The 21,210-nt window shown below is 34.1% G+C and overlaps 1 protein-coding gene across 1 annotated transcript in view; it reads left to right on the top strand.

Moving 5' to 3' along the window:
* LOC108754477 (laminin subunit alpha-1) overlaps positions 1-21,210 on the top strand; it is a 169,339-nt gene that overhangs the window by 136,167 nt on the left and 11,962 nt on the right. Inside the window, exons 14-21 of the mRNA XM_018496769.1 lie at positions 16,991-17,097; positions 17,648-17,831; positions 18,179-18,534; positions 19,314-19,511; positions 19,610-19,780; positions 19,985-20,148; positions 20,356-20,490; positions 20,685-20,940. Of these exons, the coding sequence (XP_018352271.1) occupies positions 16,991-17,097; positions 17,648-17,831; positions 18,179-18,534; positions 19,314-19,511; positions 19,610-19,780; positions 19,985-20,148; positions 20,356-20,490; positions 20,685-20,940 (1,571 nt within the window). The remainder of the gene's footprint in view (positions 1-16,990; positions 17,098-17,647; positions 17,832-18,178; positions 18,535-19,313; positions 19,512-19,609; positions 19,781-19,984; positions 20,149-20,355; positions 20,491-20,684; positions 20,941-21,210) is intronic.

Raw genomic sequence — 21,210 nt, 5'->3', positions numbered from 1 at the left:
TATTATCCCTTTATTTTGCTCGTAGCTTTTAATGCTAATGCAAAAGAAACGCGAATTGTAAACTGAAAGTTTTACTGTTAAATTCATAATGTCAAAATCATTTTTATATATTTGCTGGTCCTACTCAATATATATTTAATTTAACTAACTAGAACAATGACGTTAAACAATTTATTGTTCAAAAAATATGTGAACTTTAACTCAATCAAATTTATTATTTACTATATACAAGGTGTATCTGAAATACACCCACTAATCGTACAGCGTTGTTTCGAATAAAAAAATTAAGTCGAAAAGTCCTCTACTATTTTGCAATTTTCATAATAATTAATAAAATATCAATTTCTAAAGATTGCCGAATAAATCGATGTACGAGTATAAGACAATTTTAAGATATCTTTCAGTGTCCTTTGTGAAATATCTTGAAGATGTTTCTTAAAGAATTCTTAAAGATATCCTAAAGTTGTCTTATACGTAAATTTTAGATATTTTGCTTATTGGGCAAGTCAGTTTTTTATTAGAAATAGTACTATATGATTAGTGGACGTTATTTCAGATACACCCTGTATATGTTAATATAGACGTTATTTAACTAATCATGAAAATGGATTGATTTATATTTGGACATATGTTGAAGTTAAAAATAACAAAATGTTATTTAACTCAAGGGATTCGATTACCATTGCTTTGATATCTGGTAATGTTGCTTTAGCAAATTGTACGTACAAGTAAAGACTAGATATATTAATCGATTGGTCGCGCCACGATTTATATATGTATATTATATAAAACGAAATTCGTTACGAGAGAATAGCTCTATCGAACGAAACATGTTTCAGCCATTGAAACGAACGAACGAACGATCGGCCTTCAAATCGCTTGTCGTCATTCCGAGGGAAGAAGAGAGATTTACAATCCCATCGATGGCCGTATTTCCACGTGAGGCACCCACTGCGGTGCTCTACGACAACCAAATGGAGAATCGTGCCATGGTTCGACCGCAGGCTTTAACGGCGCGGTTCTTCGCGGTATTCTTCTACATGCGTAGGCGCAGCGGAAGTCTTCCTCCGCAAGAACTTACCTCGGTCGAAGATAGGAAGTATACCCTCAGAGATAGCTTGTCTATGTGCTACGTGGCTCTTTGCAGAAATAATCTAGTAACCTCTGTAAGGATAATCCATAGGCGCGGTTGTAATAAAATACCCGAAGAGAAAATGTAATCGTAGGGCAAAATACCTGTAATAGAATGTCATTGTTATAAAAATTATGACGTTGCGAAATTAGGAGGAACGTAAATTAAGAGGATTATTAATGGACAATCGAAAAAGAAGGAAAATTGAAAGGATTAATGAACAATTTATGAAAATATTTTCTCAATCAACTGGAATTACTATATAAGTACACTGAAACATGATTACTAACATGGCATTCGAAAAAATGTGTACTTTCTAATTTGAGGGCGCCGACCAGTTTGAGTTCACCGCAATTCGCTGAAGGCGTTCCGTACCTCCGGGCCGAAGCCGCATTTTATTGAGGCTGCCGCCGGCATTTTCGATAAAACGCTACCTTCCGCGCACGAGCAAAAACCAGTGTTTTACGAGTTCGTTAAATCCGGTTGTAAGTTTCTGCATCTTGGACTCCCAGTTCGACGGCGACGACGGAGACTAATGAATGTAGGTGGTGCGAGAAGCATTTTTTTCGGACGTCCAGTGGAGCCGGCACGGGTGGATTACCCAATCGAAAATAGCACGACGAAGTTTTTCAGGGTGAAACGAACGATTTCGCGCGGTTTTAACGACACGTTCGCGATACCGCGCGACTGCGTGGGTATACGCATTATAGGCGTACGAGAGGAAGTTTTCCTGTACGAGGTGATCCTCAACTTGTTCCTTGTGTATAAAGCTCACACGACTCTTGAGAAAGTCCATCCAAATGGAAAAAATACCATCTCGTTTTTTCCATTTGTCTTTGTCGAAAAACAAAATAATATCTTATGATAAAATATTTAAAAAATGGAGTACATGTGTGGATACATTTACACATCAAATGTATACATTGACTAGTAAATGTATATTTACTAAGTTAACACTTTGAATGTGACATTTACATAAAATGGATCTAGTACAAGCCATACACACATGTCTATGTGAGCCTCAATTGATTGAATAAATATGTATTCTGTCAACCCCGTACTAATTATTTAAAGAGGACTCAAATCCAGAGTCGAAACATCTGCAATTAATTTCATTTGGTAAGTACTTTTCAATGTTTATGCGAATTATATCTTATCGCCTTATGAACGTATAATTTATGCGCTATCAACTGTGGAAGCTCACATAGACATTTCCTTGTATTCGATTTATTCTTGGAAGAAACATTATTAATTTAATTAATTTTAATTTAATACATATAAGGAAAGAACAATTTTGTTGATGCAGATTTGAAATTTTGGTTGGACTACTTAAAATAATTACACATAGAATAAGCTAATTGCTCAAGCTAATTGCTAAAATGTTCAGACTTTTCGCAACGTTACTCGTCATGCTCGATTTTTTTACATAATTATTTTTATGGCTCAATAAAATTATTTTTAGCTAATTTTATTTATCTAAAATTTTTAGATATTTCAGTAAAATCATTCTTTCTGTGAAGAATTTCTTTCGATGAGAAATAATTCTTAAAGAAAAAACACGTGTATTTCTTTATGTCAAGTTTCAATTAGGAATACAAATAATAGAAACATCCGATTTTTCAATATTCTTGTGCAAATAATTTTGGGTACTTTTATATCATCTGCGCAGCGTTATTTATTATCATACCGAGAGAGAATTAGTTTCATGCGTGCTGGCAGGATCGACGGATCAAATTTACTATGCGACATTTTGCATTTTGCATATCGCACTCAATAACTTATGCGGCGCGCGTTGCCTCGACTCGCGTCGGAATCACCAGGATCCATAGATCACCTTAATGCTGTCGCTACGTAAATCATGACGGCTCGTAAATCATGACGATCCACCCACGCGGCGATCGGATCGATAAGAAGTCTCCGCGAGACTGGCAGACGATCTGAAACATGGCTTCCTAGTCATGTCGTCGAGAAGAATAACGCATCAAGATTTCTGACAGTTACTACATATTTTATGCCTTTCATTTACTTTTAAATTTATTCGCTTTTATTTGAATTTTTAATATAAATTTTATTCGACAGAAAAGAAACATAAAACTCTATACCTTCGTATTATTTTTTTATCTGCGCTAAGAGTTTCTTCATCTGCACCATTTTATTTTTAACCGCCATTTTTCCTGCCAAGATCACGTATCTATTTTATTCGATCTCGATATATCATTCGATTCTTCTTAAGTAATACTAACCGTTCTCGCCTCTGTCGAGTAACATTAAACATAAACGTTCACGCAACCACATTATGTAAACCGACTACTTGAAAGCTATTCGTAGTATATTTTTTCGGCGCGCGAAGGGACTCGAGAGCGAGTCTGGACCATTGAGACCATTGCTCTGGTCCATCGACCGGACTGATTTTTTTCTTCTACCCGAGATTCTTGGGTCACAAATGATTAGACACACACACACACACACACTCTCTCTCTCTCTCTCTCCCTCTCTCTTTCTCTCTCTCTCTCTAGTACACGTCGAAAGGCCAACGTTAAAAACAAATTTTCAACACCCTTGCCAATCCCAGGCGGCTCGGACCAAAATAGAAGAATTCTCTGTTTGATCATCGAACACGCGTAAACTTCATGGCTGCAAATTGAAGTGAAGTGGCGATGAAACTTTCGCAAACAACAAGCGTGCTGTAAAGTAATTTATTAGCGCAATAAAAAGACATCACTTATATTGTAAATAATCCTTGAACAGTTAAACATTCTTCTAAAGAAATTGCGTTTTAGAAAATAATGAAAGAATATATAAAAAGTTATAATTCTTTTTATTATTTTTAATTTGTTTGCGTCTTAAAGAATTATTTAGGTATCTTATTCTTCTTGAGAATTCCTTCTTTTCTAATCTTATTAAATATTTCGATATTGAAATTAAAATCTTTAAAATTAATTAAGACGTATAAATGATCAAACCAAATTTTCCTTCAAGTCGTCATGTGAAAAATAAATGCGTGTACGCAGCCTATGAGTTATATATTATAGTTTGTCCATCATAGTGCCGATTATAATCGTTGCATTTGTATGTATGTAATTTCGCCGGCCATGCATTCTACATCTACAATCGTGTTTTTGCGGAGGAAAACTTAGGTGCCTGCCTCTCTTAACGAAGGTATATGTCATGTGTTTTGCACACAGTCTATCTTATCTCTTCTTTACAATGCTCGAGACGTTCGCACATCTGTCCGATTAACATTCTTATTATACTAATCATAGAATGAGGCCCATGAGCCTCATACATATGATGCAATATATTTCATATTTGCATTACTATTTAAAAATTGTTAAAAGAATATGGAATATATTAACTGTGTTGAGCTTTACAAATAGATCTTAGATGTTTACTTAAACTTTTACCATTAGGAAAGAATTAATATTAACAAAACAAATTTTCTTATTCATAGAATTTTTTAATTTTTGAAGGAGAGATCTGTTACTTCTTCGGTTATTTTTCCTTGTTATTGTAAAAATTTATAATATTTTACATGATATTGATTCAAGAAATTGTAATATCTTACAATAAGTCAAGAAAAAAAGTTTTTTCATTGCAGTTACAAAAAACTTTATCTGACAATAGCATTATAAATACTTTTTGTTATAAATATTAATAATTAGCGCTTAGAGTACCGCGATGCCGGTAGCAAGATTAGCGAGAAGAGATCCTGCGAGAACTTGATTAGATGGTAGACGAAGAGATCAATTAGTGGGTGGTTCATTCGGAAAGAAGAAGAATGAAGAAAGGGGAGTAAGCGCTGAAATTGCCATGAAATTACCTGCCAGTTAACCGTGGGCTCGTTTTATGGACCAATATCCCTTCGATGAGTGGCCAATACACGCTTTCCGAGCCTCTCGGATTTCAGAGCATGTAATACACGCGAAATCCTTACCGACGTTTCCTATACGTAATTAGCAAAATTGCCAGCCCATTTCACGAATGCGATACACTTTTTTTAGGATTAATCGTCCCAATCAATGACTGCGTATTCGAGGATAGAATTGCGATCAAGTTCTTGAATTAAAGATGCTTAGTAAGGAATGTGTGACGAATATTCCACATAATGTTATAGAGGAAAAAGAATATTCATATATTAGCAAAAATTTAAGAAAGATTAAAAATTTATATATATATATAAGATGTCTCACAATTATCGCATTTCCTCTTAAAGACGTATTCTTGAGATAATTTTGAGACGAAAATCCTAATACGAAAATGTCGAGACTACACAATAATTTTTTGAATTATAAACTAATTTTAAATGCTTATAAGTAAAAAACTATTTTACTTTTATAGTCTTTATTATATTATTTCTGAATTCTTTTGAACATTCTAAAACGAAAATCCTAATACGAAAATAGAATCGAAGTTGTAATAGTTTTTGAATTACAAACTATATTTAATCAATTATAATTAAAAAATTATTGTAGTCTCGACATTTTTGTATTAGGATTTTTATCTCAAAATTTTCTCAAGAATATGTTCTGAAGAGGAAATGCGATAGTTGTGAGATACCTTGTATATTTTAATTTTTAATATATATATATATATTTTTTTTTTGTATTTTTATTATTGTCAGTTGAAACAAGATCTGACTTAACTCTTAATTAGAGAATTACCCCGGATTCAGGAAGAATCTTGGGAGTAGTAAATCACAACAGACCGGGAGAGGATCGCTTGGATAAATAAATGATACCCTCGAGTGTGTGGCACAAGGGATTTTGTCGGTATTAAACGTGGCGCCAAATGAGTTCAAGTGGATGGATTTGGGTCGAGGAGGTATCTCCGTGGCGCGCCGCAGAATAAACATCTGACATAAAGATTTTGCTTATGATATTTCAAGACGAATGTAATCTCATCAATATTTTCTAATCAGTTATTTTAATTACAAGATTTAATTTAAGATGCAAAGTTAAGATTTATCGCTACTACGTATAATACGAAAGAGAAAACACGACGAAACTGGAACACCGTAGATTTTTATTTTGCCGGCGATAAGAAGTGACATATTAAATAATTGGATTAAATAATCGACTGACGTAATTTGTTATTAATATACGCCATTAATTATATGATAAATGGGTGCTCTCTTTGCGGTTTATCGCGTTTATGTATTATAATCAATCAAAGTATAAGGCGCGATAAACACGACGCGGCGCTGATGCGACACGGAAAACCGTGGCGATCGTCGGCATGCAATGTCTCATAAATCATTCAGCAATCGTTGCTAACACTAGTACGACGATTATGTTCCTCATCATGTAGGCGTTTTTTTAAATTATTGTTTTTCCGCGTACTCATTTATCACGAATGATCAAATTAATCATGTCGCTTTCGCAAGCAATTTCGTCTCCAATTTTCAAGATTCTCATAATTTTTCTAAGAATCGTCTCGAAATCTTTTCTCTCTCAAATAAAAATAATAAAAATTCTTAATAATTTAATATAATATTAAAAAAATAAAAGGGCATGTAAGTCAGATACAAAAATTAACGTGCAAAGTTACTAAATTAAATTATAGTGAATTTAATAAAAACGAAAAATTTTTGTTCATTTTGAACCATTTTTTGAAGATGGCTCAGAAATTTTTTATTTTCGCTAAATTCACAATATTTAAATTTAAATTTGCTATAAAAAAAATACATATTTTGACTCAATTTTTGTTATCTTTTTGAGTCGAAATATTATTTTTTTATAGCGAATTTAATGGAAATGAAATGTAATTTTTGTTTTCATAAAATTCGCTAACTTCATAACTTGCTCGCTTATTTCTGCGCCTGACTTCTAAATTCCCCTTTCCACTTTATTATTTCTTCTCTTTCTCATTTTGTACACGACAGCTGGTTTTATCCTCGTTTTAATTACCGCACTGCGATGCAATGGATGTACATTTTCAAGTACGACAAAGTCGCTTCGTAATAATTTTGCGATCGGGATGTGTTTACGAGTCACGAGATAACAACGGCCTTCGGAAAAGGATCGTCCGCAGGATCAAATTCTACGATCGTTTCACGGTACCGAACAGCGGCGATCATGGCTATGTCAATGTAGTTCGAAATGAGCCAATCTTCAGTACATCTCGCCACTCGTCGAGAGATATTCGCGACAAATACACAATGTTCCTGTGGCACCTTTTTTTTTCCTCGCGCAGATTCGACAATGGACGCGTTCATAAAGCGCGTTCAAAAGAAATACCACAGCGGATTCCTTTTTCATATGATGACGTTTCATTCGTCCCACTCGCAGGCTGTGCCAGCTGCATTTTGCAACACAATTAATTCGATTGTTATCATTCAAAGAATTATAAATGCCTGCCAAATGTATTCGCATTGCGTGAATATTTACGAGTGTATTCTTTTCATCAGATTGAAATTAAATTTCACTTATATATCTTTTAGACCAGTATTCATTGGTCGGTTCTTATTTTAAAACTGTCTTAAGATAATGTCTTAAGATGCTAATATGGCTCTTTGATTGGTTCATGATATCTTAAGATCTGCAGTACTGAAGATAGTCTTAAATACACTAAGAAAAATGTTTAATTGAATTAATTAGAATTCTGGTTGAAAATGAACGAATTAGAATTTTCTGATAAATGTATTAGAACTCTACTTGAGATAACCGAAATTCTAATCGATACTATCAGAAGATTTTGGATCATCATTTTCAATCAGATATTTTTCTCAGAGTATAAAAATCGACTGTGAATACCGACTCTAAATTGCGTAAGAAGAATATTCCACTAAATTAATAGTTTTATGCACAGATTTATTATATAGTAAGACGACAGGAGAGCATTGACTTATTAAAAAAAATTCTTTTCAATTTATCACAGACGACAACCGTCGCGGAAAGGATGTACGCGAGTTAAAAGGCTGCCGCGTTCGAATCCATGAATAAAATTTGCATGGCGAGAGCATGAAATAGATTCCGTATAAGTTTACCACATTGAGATTTATAAACCCGATTGAACTTCAGGGAACGCTGAAGATTGCACGTGGCTTTATGGACTAACGTTTGTTCGCAAAAAAAGGAATTTCCTTAAGCGGAATTTTCTTGTGCAAGCTTATTCATTACCGTCACAGCGAAAGGAATAATGCCAATAACGAGACTCGCAATGATGCTGCCATTAATGATTAATATCAGTGACCCCAACTGTGACTGCAACGAAAGTGCACGATGGTGGAAAAATTTATTGAAACGCGCAACGAATCGTTTCTGACATAGTGTGTGAAAATTATAGGTATTACATTATTTTGACGGTCGTAATTGTTAATATAATAATGCATAATTACATTTTGTAATGATTATATAATCGAGAATTGTGAACAATGCTTTTTTTTCAAATCCATGTTATTTTTACAGAACACTTTTAATTAGACCTAATTGCACTAGGAAAAAAGCATTTTTAACAGCAACTAATATTTTGTTTGTATAACAAAGAATTAAAAATCAGCTTTGCAAAATATATTTTTCTGCTTTGTAGATAATAAAAAAAATATTTGTTCAAAAAAATGCTAATTAAATAATATAATTTGTATTAAATTACAATATTGTTCAATACATTTTAATCAAAAATTTCTGTTTATTACAACCAAATTTTGTTGTTACAGTCAAATTTTAGTTTATAGTAACAAAACATTTTTCCTATAAGTGTAGACTTTTACGCAACGAAATATTTTGTGAAATTCCTATCACGCTGTTTTTATTAAATCACTCATATGTACAACATAAAAAGGCAGTAAAATCACGCGGTGATTTATTTCTAAGACTACCGACGATTTTATGTGGAGGTATTAGAATTCTTCTGAATCCCCCTTGCGTTCGTGAAATGTATTTTACTTCATTGCGTGAAGATCCTCTTGTATGATTTAAATTAAAGATGCGATCAACGATTTATCTTCGAGTCTCTGGCTTCAAGTATCTGTTTATGCTCGGCATTTTCTCGCGTGTCGTTCGTTAAAAGGGCGCCTAAAATCGATGCCGCAGTAAAACCGTCTTTTACAGCACCGTCGACGTCGAGATACTTTCAGCGGCCGCAGTAAAATCGCCGCGAGCAACGCGCATGAAGTATGTACAAACAGCTACTTAAATTCTAAAGCAAATTTACCGCCGATCACCGTAAAGATTGCCCCGATTTGCATGAGAAGTGACGTTTAAACGCCCGTTCTGTTGCGTGGCATTTTTGACCGAACGTAATTACAGTTGTGTTTCCACTATACGCAGGTATAAACATGATTCTTGATGCATGCTTGTGTGCTTTTAGACACGTAATATCATTGCGATGCTTATTGCCTTCGCTGTAAAATCATATGTACATATATGTCACCTGCTTAGCGATCGGAATTGTAATTTTACTAAACGCAAGTTTTTTTAAAAGCAAAAGCAATTAGTCCTTATTGTAGATGTATAATGATATGTTTTAATTATTAATGTACTTAATAATTAATTTTATTCAGATTTGAATCTGGAGCGACTTCAAGAAATTTAATTTTGCATCTAATAATTACAGATTTAATTCTTTGTAAATTATACTTCGAAAAAACACAGTCAATCAGTTTGATTGTGAATTCTGAAAAAACAAGTAAAATACGATCGGACTTCAATAATAAAAACTCATTGTTGAAGCTTTCACGTATATACTGTATATATAGGTATATGCGAGAGTTTTTTCAGAATTTTATATAGTCGGTAGTTTAGAGAAATATAAAAATCTGCACTAAACTTCTAGGGGACTCAATTGATGGAAAGTGCAACTCCACACAGTGGAGACTCGACGGAGACTTAAACGTGCGATGATTATAAGATAAACAAAATGTGTGATATAAATCTAATGATATACATAAATTGTCCTACCTGGATATCTGGATAAGAAATGAGAATTTATTTATAATAAAAATAATTATTTAACTTACGATATAAAAATTTGCCACAGCTACTCAAAATGAAGGATTGCTAAAATTCCTCCAGAATTGCAGCGATCTGCATAACGAGATGCCACCATGAAAAACCGAAGCTCAAAATATACAAACAGGTACTTAAATACCAAAACGGGATTTATTATGGATCACCGCATAAACTTCCCCCGTTTTGCATGTCAGGTATTCCAATAAAAGCAGGCCGAATCGCGCATGAACCGAAAGCGACAAGTTGACAAGCGAGTCTTGTTCGCTATGATATTATCACACTTGTCCGCACGGCGAAAATTATAGCACGCTGCACCTCGGAAACATCAGGCAGCGTAAAATAACGATCGCTAAAATTTTGTTCCACGTCAAACGAGAACATTTATATCCGCCGGACATCAAGTACGGAGCGTATTTAATAATCTGGACTTAGCGGCAATTAAAGCGGTGAAGCCCGCTCGTTCGATGACGAGTCTCAAGTGAGTCTCTGCTTAACACTCTGCTGTAACATTAAAACGCCAAAAGGACTATTTTCTGCTCCTCCTCGTTTGCTTTTTAAATTCACTTTACATGACATTAAATCTACACTGTAGATTTAATCGTCGATTTAATCGTCATCGCGGACTTAATTATTTTAATTTTAATATGGATGACTAATCAATTTCTCGCGGGATTCATCCTCAGCTTAATTAATTTGAAGTGGATGCAACTTTCTCGAAGTCATCTTTCTCTTAATGAGATAAATCGACTACTACGAAACCTATCATTAAATTCACGATCGACAGCAGTCTGCGTATCATTCTCTGAATTTCAGTTACACAATTGAATTAATATCAAATTATATCCTCTATTTAAATAATTTTTTAAGCCATTTCTATAGATCGCCACTGCTCCTATTCAATATTTTATTAATTTGGCTTAAACAGTGGAATTAACAATTTAACTGGGAAAAATGTAATAAATATGTAAGTTAAATTTAATTTATGATTTGTTTAAAGTGCACATTTGTTAATAAGACGAATTTACTTTGTGACTAACTACAAAAATAATTTATATTTTGACTTATATAGAAGTTGAAAATAATAAAATGTTATTTAAATAAGGGGATTATGTTACCATTGCTCCTTTGATATTGGATATACCGCCATCCGCGGTATTTTACGTAAGATTCCGATTTTTCCGATGGTAGAAGGAAACTTGACTAAAATTGACATCAATGTTCCCGGCGATCGACGCGGTAATAGCATGCAGTTTATCGATCAATAAATCAACGATCCAGTCAAGTATCACTTACTGCGTAATGCCTTCGAAACGGATCGCAACATAGTTCAAAGAAAGAGAGTTCAAACGTTTCGTTTATAAACGGCGAGATTGCAGGCCCGATGGCGGTATACTCATTACCGCGGCAATAGCAATCTCTATTGCCACGGCAATTTCTACGAACACAAATCGTTCTCGCGTCTTACGCATGTCGGCTACTACGTTCGCGGGATGTGAAGCATCGATTTTCCATTGCTCACGGAAAGAAAAGACATACAGTGTACTCTTAGAAAGGAAAAAGTGATTTTACTGAAGTATCTAAAAATGAAATAGATACAAATCTGGAAATAATTTTGTTAAACCATCAAAATAATTATCTAGGACTCAAGCATAATGAACAATATTGTATAAAGTTTTGGCATTCCAGCTTGAACATCCTACACAATTTTGATGGTCACAATTATTTTGATGTTCTAACAAAATTATTTTCAAATTTACATCTAAATTTTTAGGTACCTTAACAGAATCATTCCTAAGCTATTACATTTTTTAATGGAAATTATGGACCGTTTATAATAATATCTGTGATTAATTAAACTTTTTATATAAGGTACTATATATTGCTTTTATATTCCCTAGAAATTTGTCTTCTATCGAAATTATGAATTACCTTTGATAATTGAAGGTAAATCTTTATTTGGTTGTCATTATTGGAATCATAAATCTGCTTACGATTTAATTGCTAATGTCACAGCTAATGCATCACGTTAATCACGTAAGTACGTCATTTGTATTGCGAGTTCCATATACGTGCGCCTGTCTAATTGCACGAACGTGCCCGCTTTAATAATCGGATAAATTCACTTTGTTTCCTCGCCGGCAGTGATTTCATTCTTAAATCATTTCGCAAATGCGGGCCGAGCTGACGTTAAGACTCGAATCGGTTCGTTACAATTAATAAACCTTATTGCGACTCGACCGCGTTAAGGAACGACGCGTATTTGTCACGATTAGCGATCGCCCTCCCGGCCGATCTTGCCGATCTTTTGTGCAACGAGAACGGATATTTATTCGCCCGCAAATGCGGTTCTGAATGCCCGGCGGGATTAGAGAGACGCGGGATCATTATTTATGCGCGCGATAGCCGCAGCTCGCACGTTTACGGCTGCCTGAATTAATCATGCGTCATGCCGCCACTATATTTGCGCTAACGAGCCTTTAATCCTTGCCAGCGCGAATTTGTTTTCATTATTAAACGGAAATTTCACTTGCCTCCTACACATTATGTAGATCTTGGAAAATCTCCTGGCAAAAGGAAGAAGAGCAGAGATTCTCCATGTCGAAGGAACAAGAATTAATAAATTGCTGAAGATAAATTTTATTACAATTACTGACGCTGGGACTGTAAGTTTTATTTAATTTAAAAGCACTTATTAATTTCAAGAATAAACAACTAAATAAGGGCAAAGTAAGAGTCAACACATTTCTTTAAAAAAGTCATACGATCAAAAGAATAAATTACAAATAAAGAAAGGTAAAATTAAAGAAAATACATAATAAAAAATAAAAAATAAATAAATAAAAACTCAGTTTAAAAAAATTAATTTCAAGAAATCAAAATGACATAAGTTGCATAAAAAACAACGAATATTAGGTATATTTATTTCAATTAAAATATTTCTAATTAAAATATAAAATAATACAACTTTGCAGATGTAACGCAAAGAAAATTGAATTTTTCATTCTGGACAGATAGATTTATAATTAAGTGGGTCTACAAGACTTATGGTCGGTTCTGGAAAGGTGATGTAAATATGATATAATATGCTTATCGTTGTCAGATTTTTAATGAGAAATATAGACGGAGCGACTTGAAGGTAACGTAATTGTATGTATGATTCAAGCAACTCGGTAATGCCATTAGCGTTATTTTTCTAACAAAGTAGCGAGCGATGTGAAAACGTGCAATGACACGCGTGTAACTCGGTGCACGAAATTAACACGTGTCAAGCATGACAGCTCTCGACTGCGCGTTCGCGGAAAACACTTAGCGCATTATTAGACAGCATAAATCTGCGTTCGCACACATATATACTCGCGCACAGAACGATAATTATTCAAATAGCATCGTTTGAGGCAAAAATCGGAATTAGCCGATAACTCCGCACATAATAACGTCGCCGCTCGTTAAACTAATACACGACGCTACCGAGACGCGCGATAATTACAATGCTGTCACCTCGTTCACGCGTCTTTGCAGCTAGAGAAGCGAAAATTTTCACATCGAATGACCATATCGGATAACCGTGTCAATTTCTGATTTACATCTTTACCGATTTGCATAAATAAATAAATATAGAAAATTCTAGCTTTTGTTACGCGCGGTTTTGCATATTTTGAATAAATACAATAATATGGTTTTGAAGTATCTAAAAATTTAGCTAGATATAGATTTGAAAATAATTTTGTAAGATGTTCAAGTTTGTTATAATATCAAAATATTTTATTGCTCATCATATTTAAGTATTCTACTTAATTATCTCAATGAGATTCAACAAAATTATTTTTATGTATATATTTAGCTAAATTTTAAAAATTATTAGCAAAAACGTTTTTCTCCCTATATATAAAACTTTTTTTTTTGTATCCTATATAATTATTTTCGTAGTTCATACAATTATTTATTTTTATATTTCTGAATCAAGTTATATTTTTAGTTATTTCTCGAAAACTGTTTTTTCCATATATAAATTTTCTTTTTCTATAATTATATGGAAGGTAAAAACGATTATAGAGGAGCTAGATCTCAATTAGACATTGATATCTTTTGCGTTTAACGATAGCGCTAATATATTATATTACAAACATTCCTGTTTGCACCTTCTGCATGAACATCAATTAGAAAGCCGTGGCATCTCCTTCGTCGTAAAGATTAATTGATAAGACAAGCAATAACGCGAGATTTACAATATATAGCATGACATGCCGCGAACAAATCACCACGGACGTTTTAGCTCACTCTCTTCCTGATTATCAAGTTGGTAATTAATTTTTGAAATTGCTAAAATGCTCGGCCAATTATTCAATTCTCGGCCAGATGAAAGAGTCGGCGAGATATCGTACGCCATTAAAATTATTACCGTACATTTGCACGTGTGAGCTTTCTTACGACAACGTTGCAATTTTAATTCCCAATCTCTGGTACATCATGTTTTATGGACCAGTATTTTTACAAAAAAAAATCTTATTACACCTTTCAATGCACATAGAACAGTTTTGTTGAAGTGTTTAAAAAATCAGCCAGATACAAATCTGAAAATAATTCGGTCGGACCATCAAAAATAGTTACATAAAAATCTCAATGGTTACTAGAATACTAAAATTTCTTCAACATTATTTATCATACTCAAGCATTATTTATATATATATATATAAATTATTTTGATAACTTAATAAAATTATCTTTAAATCTGTATCTAATTAAATTTTTAGATACTCCAGCAAAACTGTTTTTTCCATGCAATTATCGCGACATTTTACATTCGTTGTTAAATGAAAAAAAATGTACAGATCGCACAATAAAAATTTAAATGAAATTTAATTGAAATTTTCTTTAGACAAGCGAGCGAATAATTCATTTCGCTTACTATTCAACAGTTAATAACTTCCGATTCAATCGGACTCGACAATGCGATATTAATTTACGAGTCCATATCGACTATAATGTAATTCCCGATGTAATATGATTGTTACTCGATGATGTAAGAGTAATTATGCACATAATCACGGGAGGGGGGGAACGCTTAATGTCTCGCGTAACATGATTGATCGGAATTGATATGTGGTGGAGAAACACCGCGAAGAGAATTATTCATTTCACTCAGGTATTTGTGTCGTGCGTTGTCTAATGATTTATACAACAGAATTGATACGATCCTCGGTTGAAAATGTGTAAATTAGCATTTGCGGTTCTTAGGGAGACATATTTGGAAATTCAGTCTTAAAAAAAAAATATATACCTCGACGAATGTTTCAAAAATTAAAAATCTGTAAAAATCAAAAGGCATTTAAAGATGAGCAAATTATTTAAAACGAAATGTCGATAATGAAACTTCATTTCACTTTGAATCATCGTTAGCGTAAAAATTTTAAATGTAGATATAATATTGTTTTCCATTGGAAAAATTAGCGCAACACTGATAGAATGAAAAATTGGAGTGAAAATTGATTTACATATTTTCAGTGTGTTAATAAATAAGTCGATTCTTTTAAAGATTAAATTATTATGAGGTTATCGTGTAAAAAATAACAAAGAATATGTAAGTAAAAGGATTATGATAAATTATTTATTAATACTGGAAATATAAGGACTGATTTGCATCAAATTGCACTAGTTTTTTTCAGTGAAAAACGTTATAAATCTCCCTTTCTCAAGCAAATCGTAAGAAGTCTTCCTTCAAACATTCCCAAAAGTTTATCAAGGAAAGCAAACTAATAATTCAAATTAAAACAATAATCGAGTATTATATTTAATATTGTCAAGAAGTCAAGAAATTAAAAAAAATTAAGATTGACTCACCAAGAGCCCAAGAATGAAAGAGATAAATGACATTGATAAAATATGTATTGGCTATCTATCTTGCGTCGTTAATATTAAAATCGATCAGTGCGAAAATAATATGTATATAAATTCAAAAATATGTATAAACATAATCAATTTTATTTCAATCATGTTCTCCACAGATACATGCTATATTTATCTTTTATTATTCATGATAATCACGCATGAATGTCTCCCGGCTATATATCGTTCAATCGAATCGCAGCGGTGTGTAAACACGCGATCGCGTCGCCGAATCAATTCTCGCGGGTAATCCCTTTGTAAGGGCCACTGTTAATAGGAAATCGATACGCTCCAATCGACGATGCTCGATGCGACCATGCATAATTTATAATTTCCGCGGCATTACAGGGCGACAGTCGCGCGAGAACGACAGCCGTCGTCTGCGGCATTTGAATACAATGCGGCGCTCACAGCGACGGGCATCGCTAATTGCAAAATCTGCTCGATGCTGCATAAACAAGTCGCTCACGCGTGACCACGTCGGACAAAATCGGCGAATGCGTGCAGCAACGATCGCCGGTCACGCCGCGAATTTTTTACGCGATCGGTGGCCGAAAAAATTCGCGCCACTCTAATCGATTAGAAACGGTACAGACGTTTCATCAGTGCGCAATTAGCGAAAGTAAGAGAATAATTCTGTATGAATTATTAATGGGACCGCTGTCGACACTTGCCTATACTTGACGGTGATCATTTAATTATGTCTCTCACTTCGGAAATTATAGTCTTCTTTAGCATCAGTTTTGTAGCGAGAAATTTATAATAAAGAATAAAAAAATATAGAACAACAGAAATTATTGCTATTCAAAGTTATAACGTTTAAATAGAAGTAATAATTTAAATATGATGTTATTTATTTTTACTTTCCAAAAAATAATTTTCAACAAAGATTGCGGCTTTATATTATATCTCGATTTATTCCGGTAAGATTTTATCTATTGATGTCATTTATAGGCGTATTTAAATACATGAATTGCGATGGAAATTAATTTTTATGTTTCATCGATAATATTTCGCTTGATTACAGGATGTGGCTGCAACAATTTGGGCTCCACAAGTTCTGCTTGCGACATCGTATCCGGACAGTGTCAATGCAAACCGCAAGTTATTGGCAGACAATGCAACGAATGTAAGGTAAGACTCGATTTTCTACGATATACTGGATGTCGCAAATTTTTAATTTTATAAATTAGATTAAATCTGCATATTTTTTTTTGTAATATTAGAAGATAATATTATTAGGAAATCCAAATCAGAAAGCGAAGCTCAAATTTATCGAGTAATATCGAATGCCGAGTAAGATAAAGTGATTCATAACATTGAAGTGCATTATCTTGAATAGCATCTAATAGCGAAGGCAAATGTCTTGCTTCATAATGCGACTGTATCAGATACCGGGAAAGATTCAGTGATCTGTAATACAGAAGTGGTAAACGTCAGACATAGTCAGACGTGATAAATCATTGTCTGTCGAAATCCAACAATCAAAGTCAATTAACAGATCCTGACAATTATTACGATAATAATATAAGTCTGACGCCAGCAGATTCTAATCTAGACAGTTATAAGTTGAAAGTTACAACAGTGTTTCTTAAATATTCATTCTTTCTTTATTTGTTATTCAATTAATGCAACTCAAGCTCGAGGGACATTTCTAATTGTCGGATTTAATATGACGATTTAGACCGGTTATTGGGGATTGACATCAGGAACAGGCTGCACGCCTTGCGGATGCGATTCTATGGGATCTCATAACACATCCTGCAGCAACGACACAGGAGAATGCTATTGCAAACCGGGTGTGGATGGTTCACGCTGCGACAGTTGTTTATCCGGATACTATGGATTTTCTTTAAACGGCTGTCAATGTGAGTGAAATTCTTTTCCTGCTGTCCTCTCCGATCTAATTAACGTGACATTTCTTAGTCGAAATAGCAATACTTTAATCAAATCCCTTGCAATTTCTTTGCTTTATAAGTTTCGCAAATAATATTTTTGCATTGAAATATATATATATATATAAAATAATATTTAATGTGCGACTGTCCATTTCTTTTTTCTAACAAACTATCAGCACGAGGAATTCTCGAAATTTTACAAGAGAGAAAGCGAAATTATAAAACACTCAAGAGTAGACTTTGTTTGCATCTTTTACTACGTCTATAAAGTCTCGGCGAACTGGAGAATCTATAATGTGAGACCATTTGCTCGACAGTGTGCGATTCATGCGTCCGACCCGGTCACGTGTGTGACCCTGATACCGGTCGCTGCGTGTGTCCCCGTTTGACCTACGGCGAGCACTGCGACCGGTGTAGACCAGGTGCGTGGGACTTAGTGCCGCGGATTGGCTGCAGGCCATGCGCCTGTACCCTGGGCGCCACAGGGTCCCAGTGTGACCATCAGGGTCAGTGCCCCTGCAGAATCGGCTACGACGGGCTCAGGTGCGAGAGATGTGCCAAGGGTTACTACGGCTATCCGAGGTGCCGGCCTTGCGGCTGCAATTTAGCCGGCACGACGCACTGCCATGACGGTGTCTGTGAATGCGATGACAAGGGACAGTGCCCGTGCAAGGTGAGAGAGATGAGGAGCCAAAAAGAAAGTTTTAAGATTTTTTTCGTCGCAACGGGAAAAGAATGTGCTGAATAAAAAATTAATGCTGAAGGAATTTTGCGAATTTGTGTTAGAGAGAATTAACTCGTACACACAGAAAAATATTTTACCGCTAAGAGAAAAATAATTACTTAATTTATTACTTTTCTTCTTTTAAGTGACGGCTATCTTGAATAAGCAATATTTTCTTGATAGATTTAAAATATATTTATTACAAATAAGAAAAAATTTATTATTATGTATCAAAGCAAGAATTTATCTTTTTAAAGAATATTATAAAATTTTATTGAAAAAACAATTGACGAGTAGATCGAATTTACTTAATAATTTTGATTGAAGTATTAAATAAATACTTCAATCAAACTTTATTAAACTTACTAGTATTCAGAATATATTTTGAATAAATTTAATGCTTATGATATTATATGAATTTGTGATAAATTTGCGAGTATATAAACTTTTGAAATACTTGAAATCAACAATTAATATTTGAATACAGTATGTATTTTTCTGTGTATATGTAAACACACTTCGAACTAAACTAAAATGAAAAAATGAATTTTCCGAATCGTTATATTCCATTCGCGAAAATTTAAAATGGAAAAAATAAATTTATATTGTTTTTTAGTTATCTCCTTGTGAGTTTTCATTTGAAATTAATTATGGAATTTCAAAAAGTTTTGTACATTTTGTTTCCGACGTAACACTGAAAAGGCATTAATTAAAGAATGATCTTCAAGGAACTGGTCGTCGGACGACAATGCAATCAGTGCAAGGAAGGTACGTTCGGCCTTGCGATGGACAATGTTAAGGGATGCACCGAATGTTTCTGCTTCGGAAGGAGCACCTTGTGTCAGCAGGCCGGACTCAGTTGGGGTCAACGCAGATTAACTCGGCCTCGTGTTCTTTATATCAACGACACAGTCAACGATGTAATAGTAAGATCCGTTTCGGCTGTTAAATCTTGACGAATGAGCTTTATCAAATAGTATTTTATACGTCGTATAAATCATTTAATTATCATATGATGAAACAGATAACGAATTTTGGCTCCACAACTGTATTACCAGCGGTGAACGGTGGGTTAAACGTGACAAATGGTCTCTCCGTAATCCCTGGATCTGATGGTGATGTCACATTGCCTACAACTCTTTATTATAATTATCCTTTATATTGGATACTGCCAGATTCTTTTCTAGGCGATAAGGTAATTTTTTCATTAAATATGTATCAATATTCTGCGTTCAAAAAATAAATTGAAATCGCGTTTAGAAGTCTCGTATTAAAATAAAAATTTATGTATGCAAAATTCGGCCGATTGATCAACGATCAATTCTTTTTCTGTCCGATATTTCAAAGCGATTTCTCGCATCGTGGACACAACGCTTTAGACTCACATTAATCCTTTAAGGTTGTCTCTTACGGAGGATTCTTGCGCTTTAAAACCTCGACGGAAGGTGGAATACCTCTAAGATCGAATCTCCGATATCCCGTGGTGCAGTTACAAGGCAACAATAAAATTGTCTTGGAATATTATCTTCATCTACCAGTAAACGATAATCGTTATCAAGTCAGGTACATTCATAGCTAATTGAAAAGAGGAAGAAAACACGTGTTTCAATGTAAATAAAATATAAATTAGATACTTTAACGTATAATTTATCAAATGAAATTAAATATAATTTGTTAAAGAGAATTTGTTAATATCATGAAATTTTTGTATAGATTCATTGAAAATATATTCTTAGACGTTATACGACTGTCATGCATATTTTACCTTAGATTTCACGAGTCATTGTGGCAGCTACAAAACAGGCCAGATTACAAAGTTTCCAGGGAGGTTCTAATGGTTGCATTGCAAAATCTGCAGTACATTCTCGTAAAAGCTTCGGACAATGCTGAATTTACAAGAACCACGTATGTAACTGAAAAAAAATGCATCATAGAGAGTAAAATGAATTTCTGTTTATTTTCCAACGTTCTTTTTGCCTCATGTTTAATTTTGAGCGAACAAATTTAGACGTAAAAATTATTTTACTCATCAACTCTATTATGATTTAAAATATATACTAGTATGTAAATTTGTAAGAGTATTTTAATCTGCATCTCAGATTGCTGGAAGCTTCTCTCGACGCCGCCGTCCTGATGCCTACACACTCGCCACCACTGGCGACCGGAGTGGAGATCTGCCAGTGTCCGCCGGAATACAACGGTACGTCTTGCCAAGATCCTAGCATTGGCTTTTACAGGTGGTATAAGAACACCACCGCCACGTCTACCATCGTGATCGATCTTGTCGGACAAGCCAGACGCTGCCAGTGCAATGGGAGATCCGAGGTGTGCGACAGGGAGACGGGATATTGCTTGGTAAGCATTACTCAAACATTTTCCTACGAGTGTACACTATTCGCGGAGATGATAGCGCGACAGGAAGTGTGCTGAGAGACAAGTGCATAAGGATACAAGCTAGAGTTGATACAAGATAAATTTCTTACTAAGAAGCCTTCGAATCTGCATGATGTTTACAAATTTATATCCTTTTTCTTGTCAATTATCTGCATTTGCCATTCATGTATAAACAATTTCTGTATTCATTCTATTTTTTGCGATGAAAAATATCTTAGCGTTTTTTTTTTT

This window comes from Trachymyrmex septentrionalis, unplaced genomic scaffold (genome assembly GCF_001594115.1).
Source record: "Trachymyrmex septentrionalis isolate Tsep2-gDNA-1 unplaced genomic scaffold, Tsep1.0 scaffold8, whole genome shotgun sequence".
Lineage (NCBI taxonomy): Eukaryota > Metazoa > Arthropoda > Insecta > Hymenoptera > Formicidae > Trachymyrmex > Trachymyrmex septentrionalis.
This window is presented reverse-complemented; position numbering and strand designations above follow the sequence as displayed.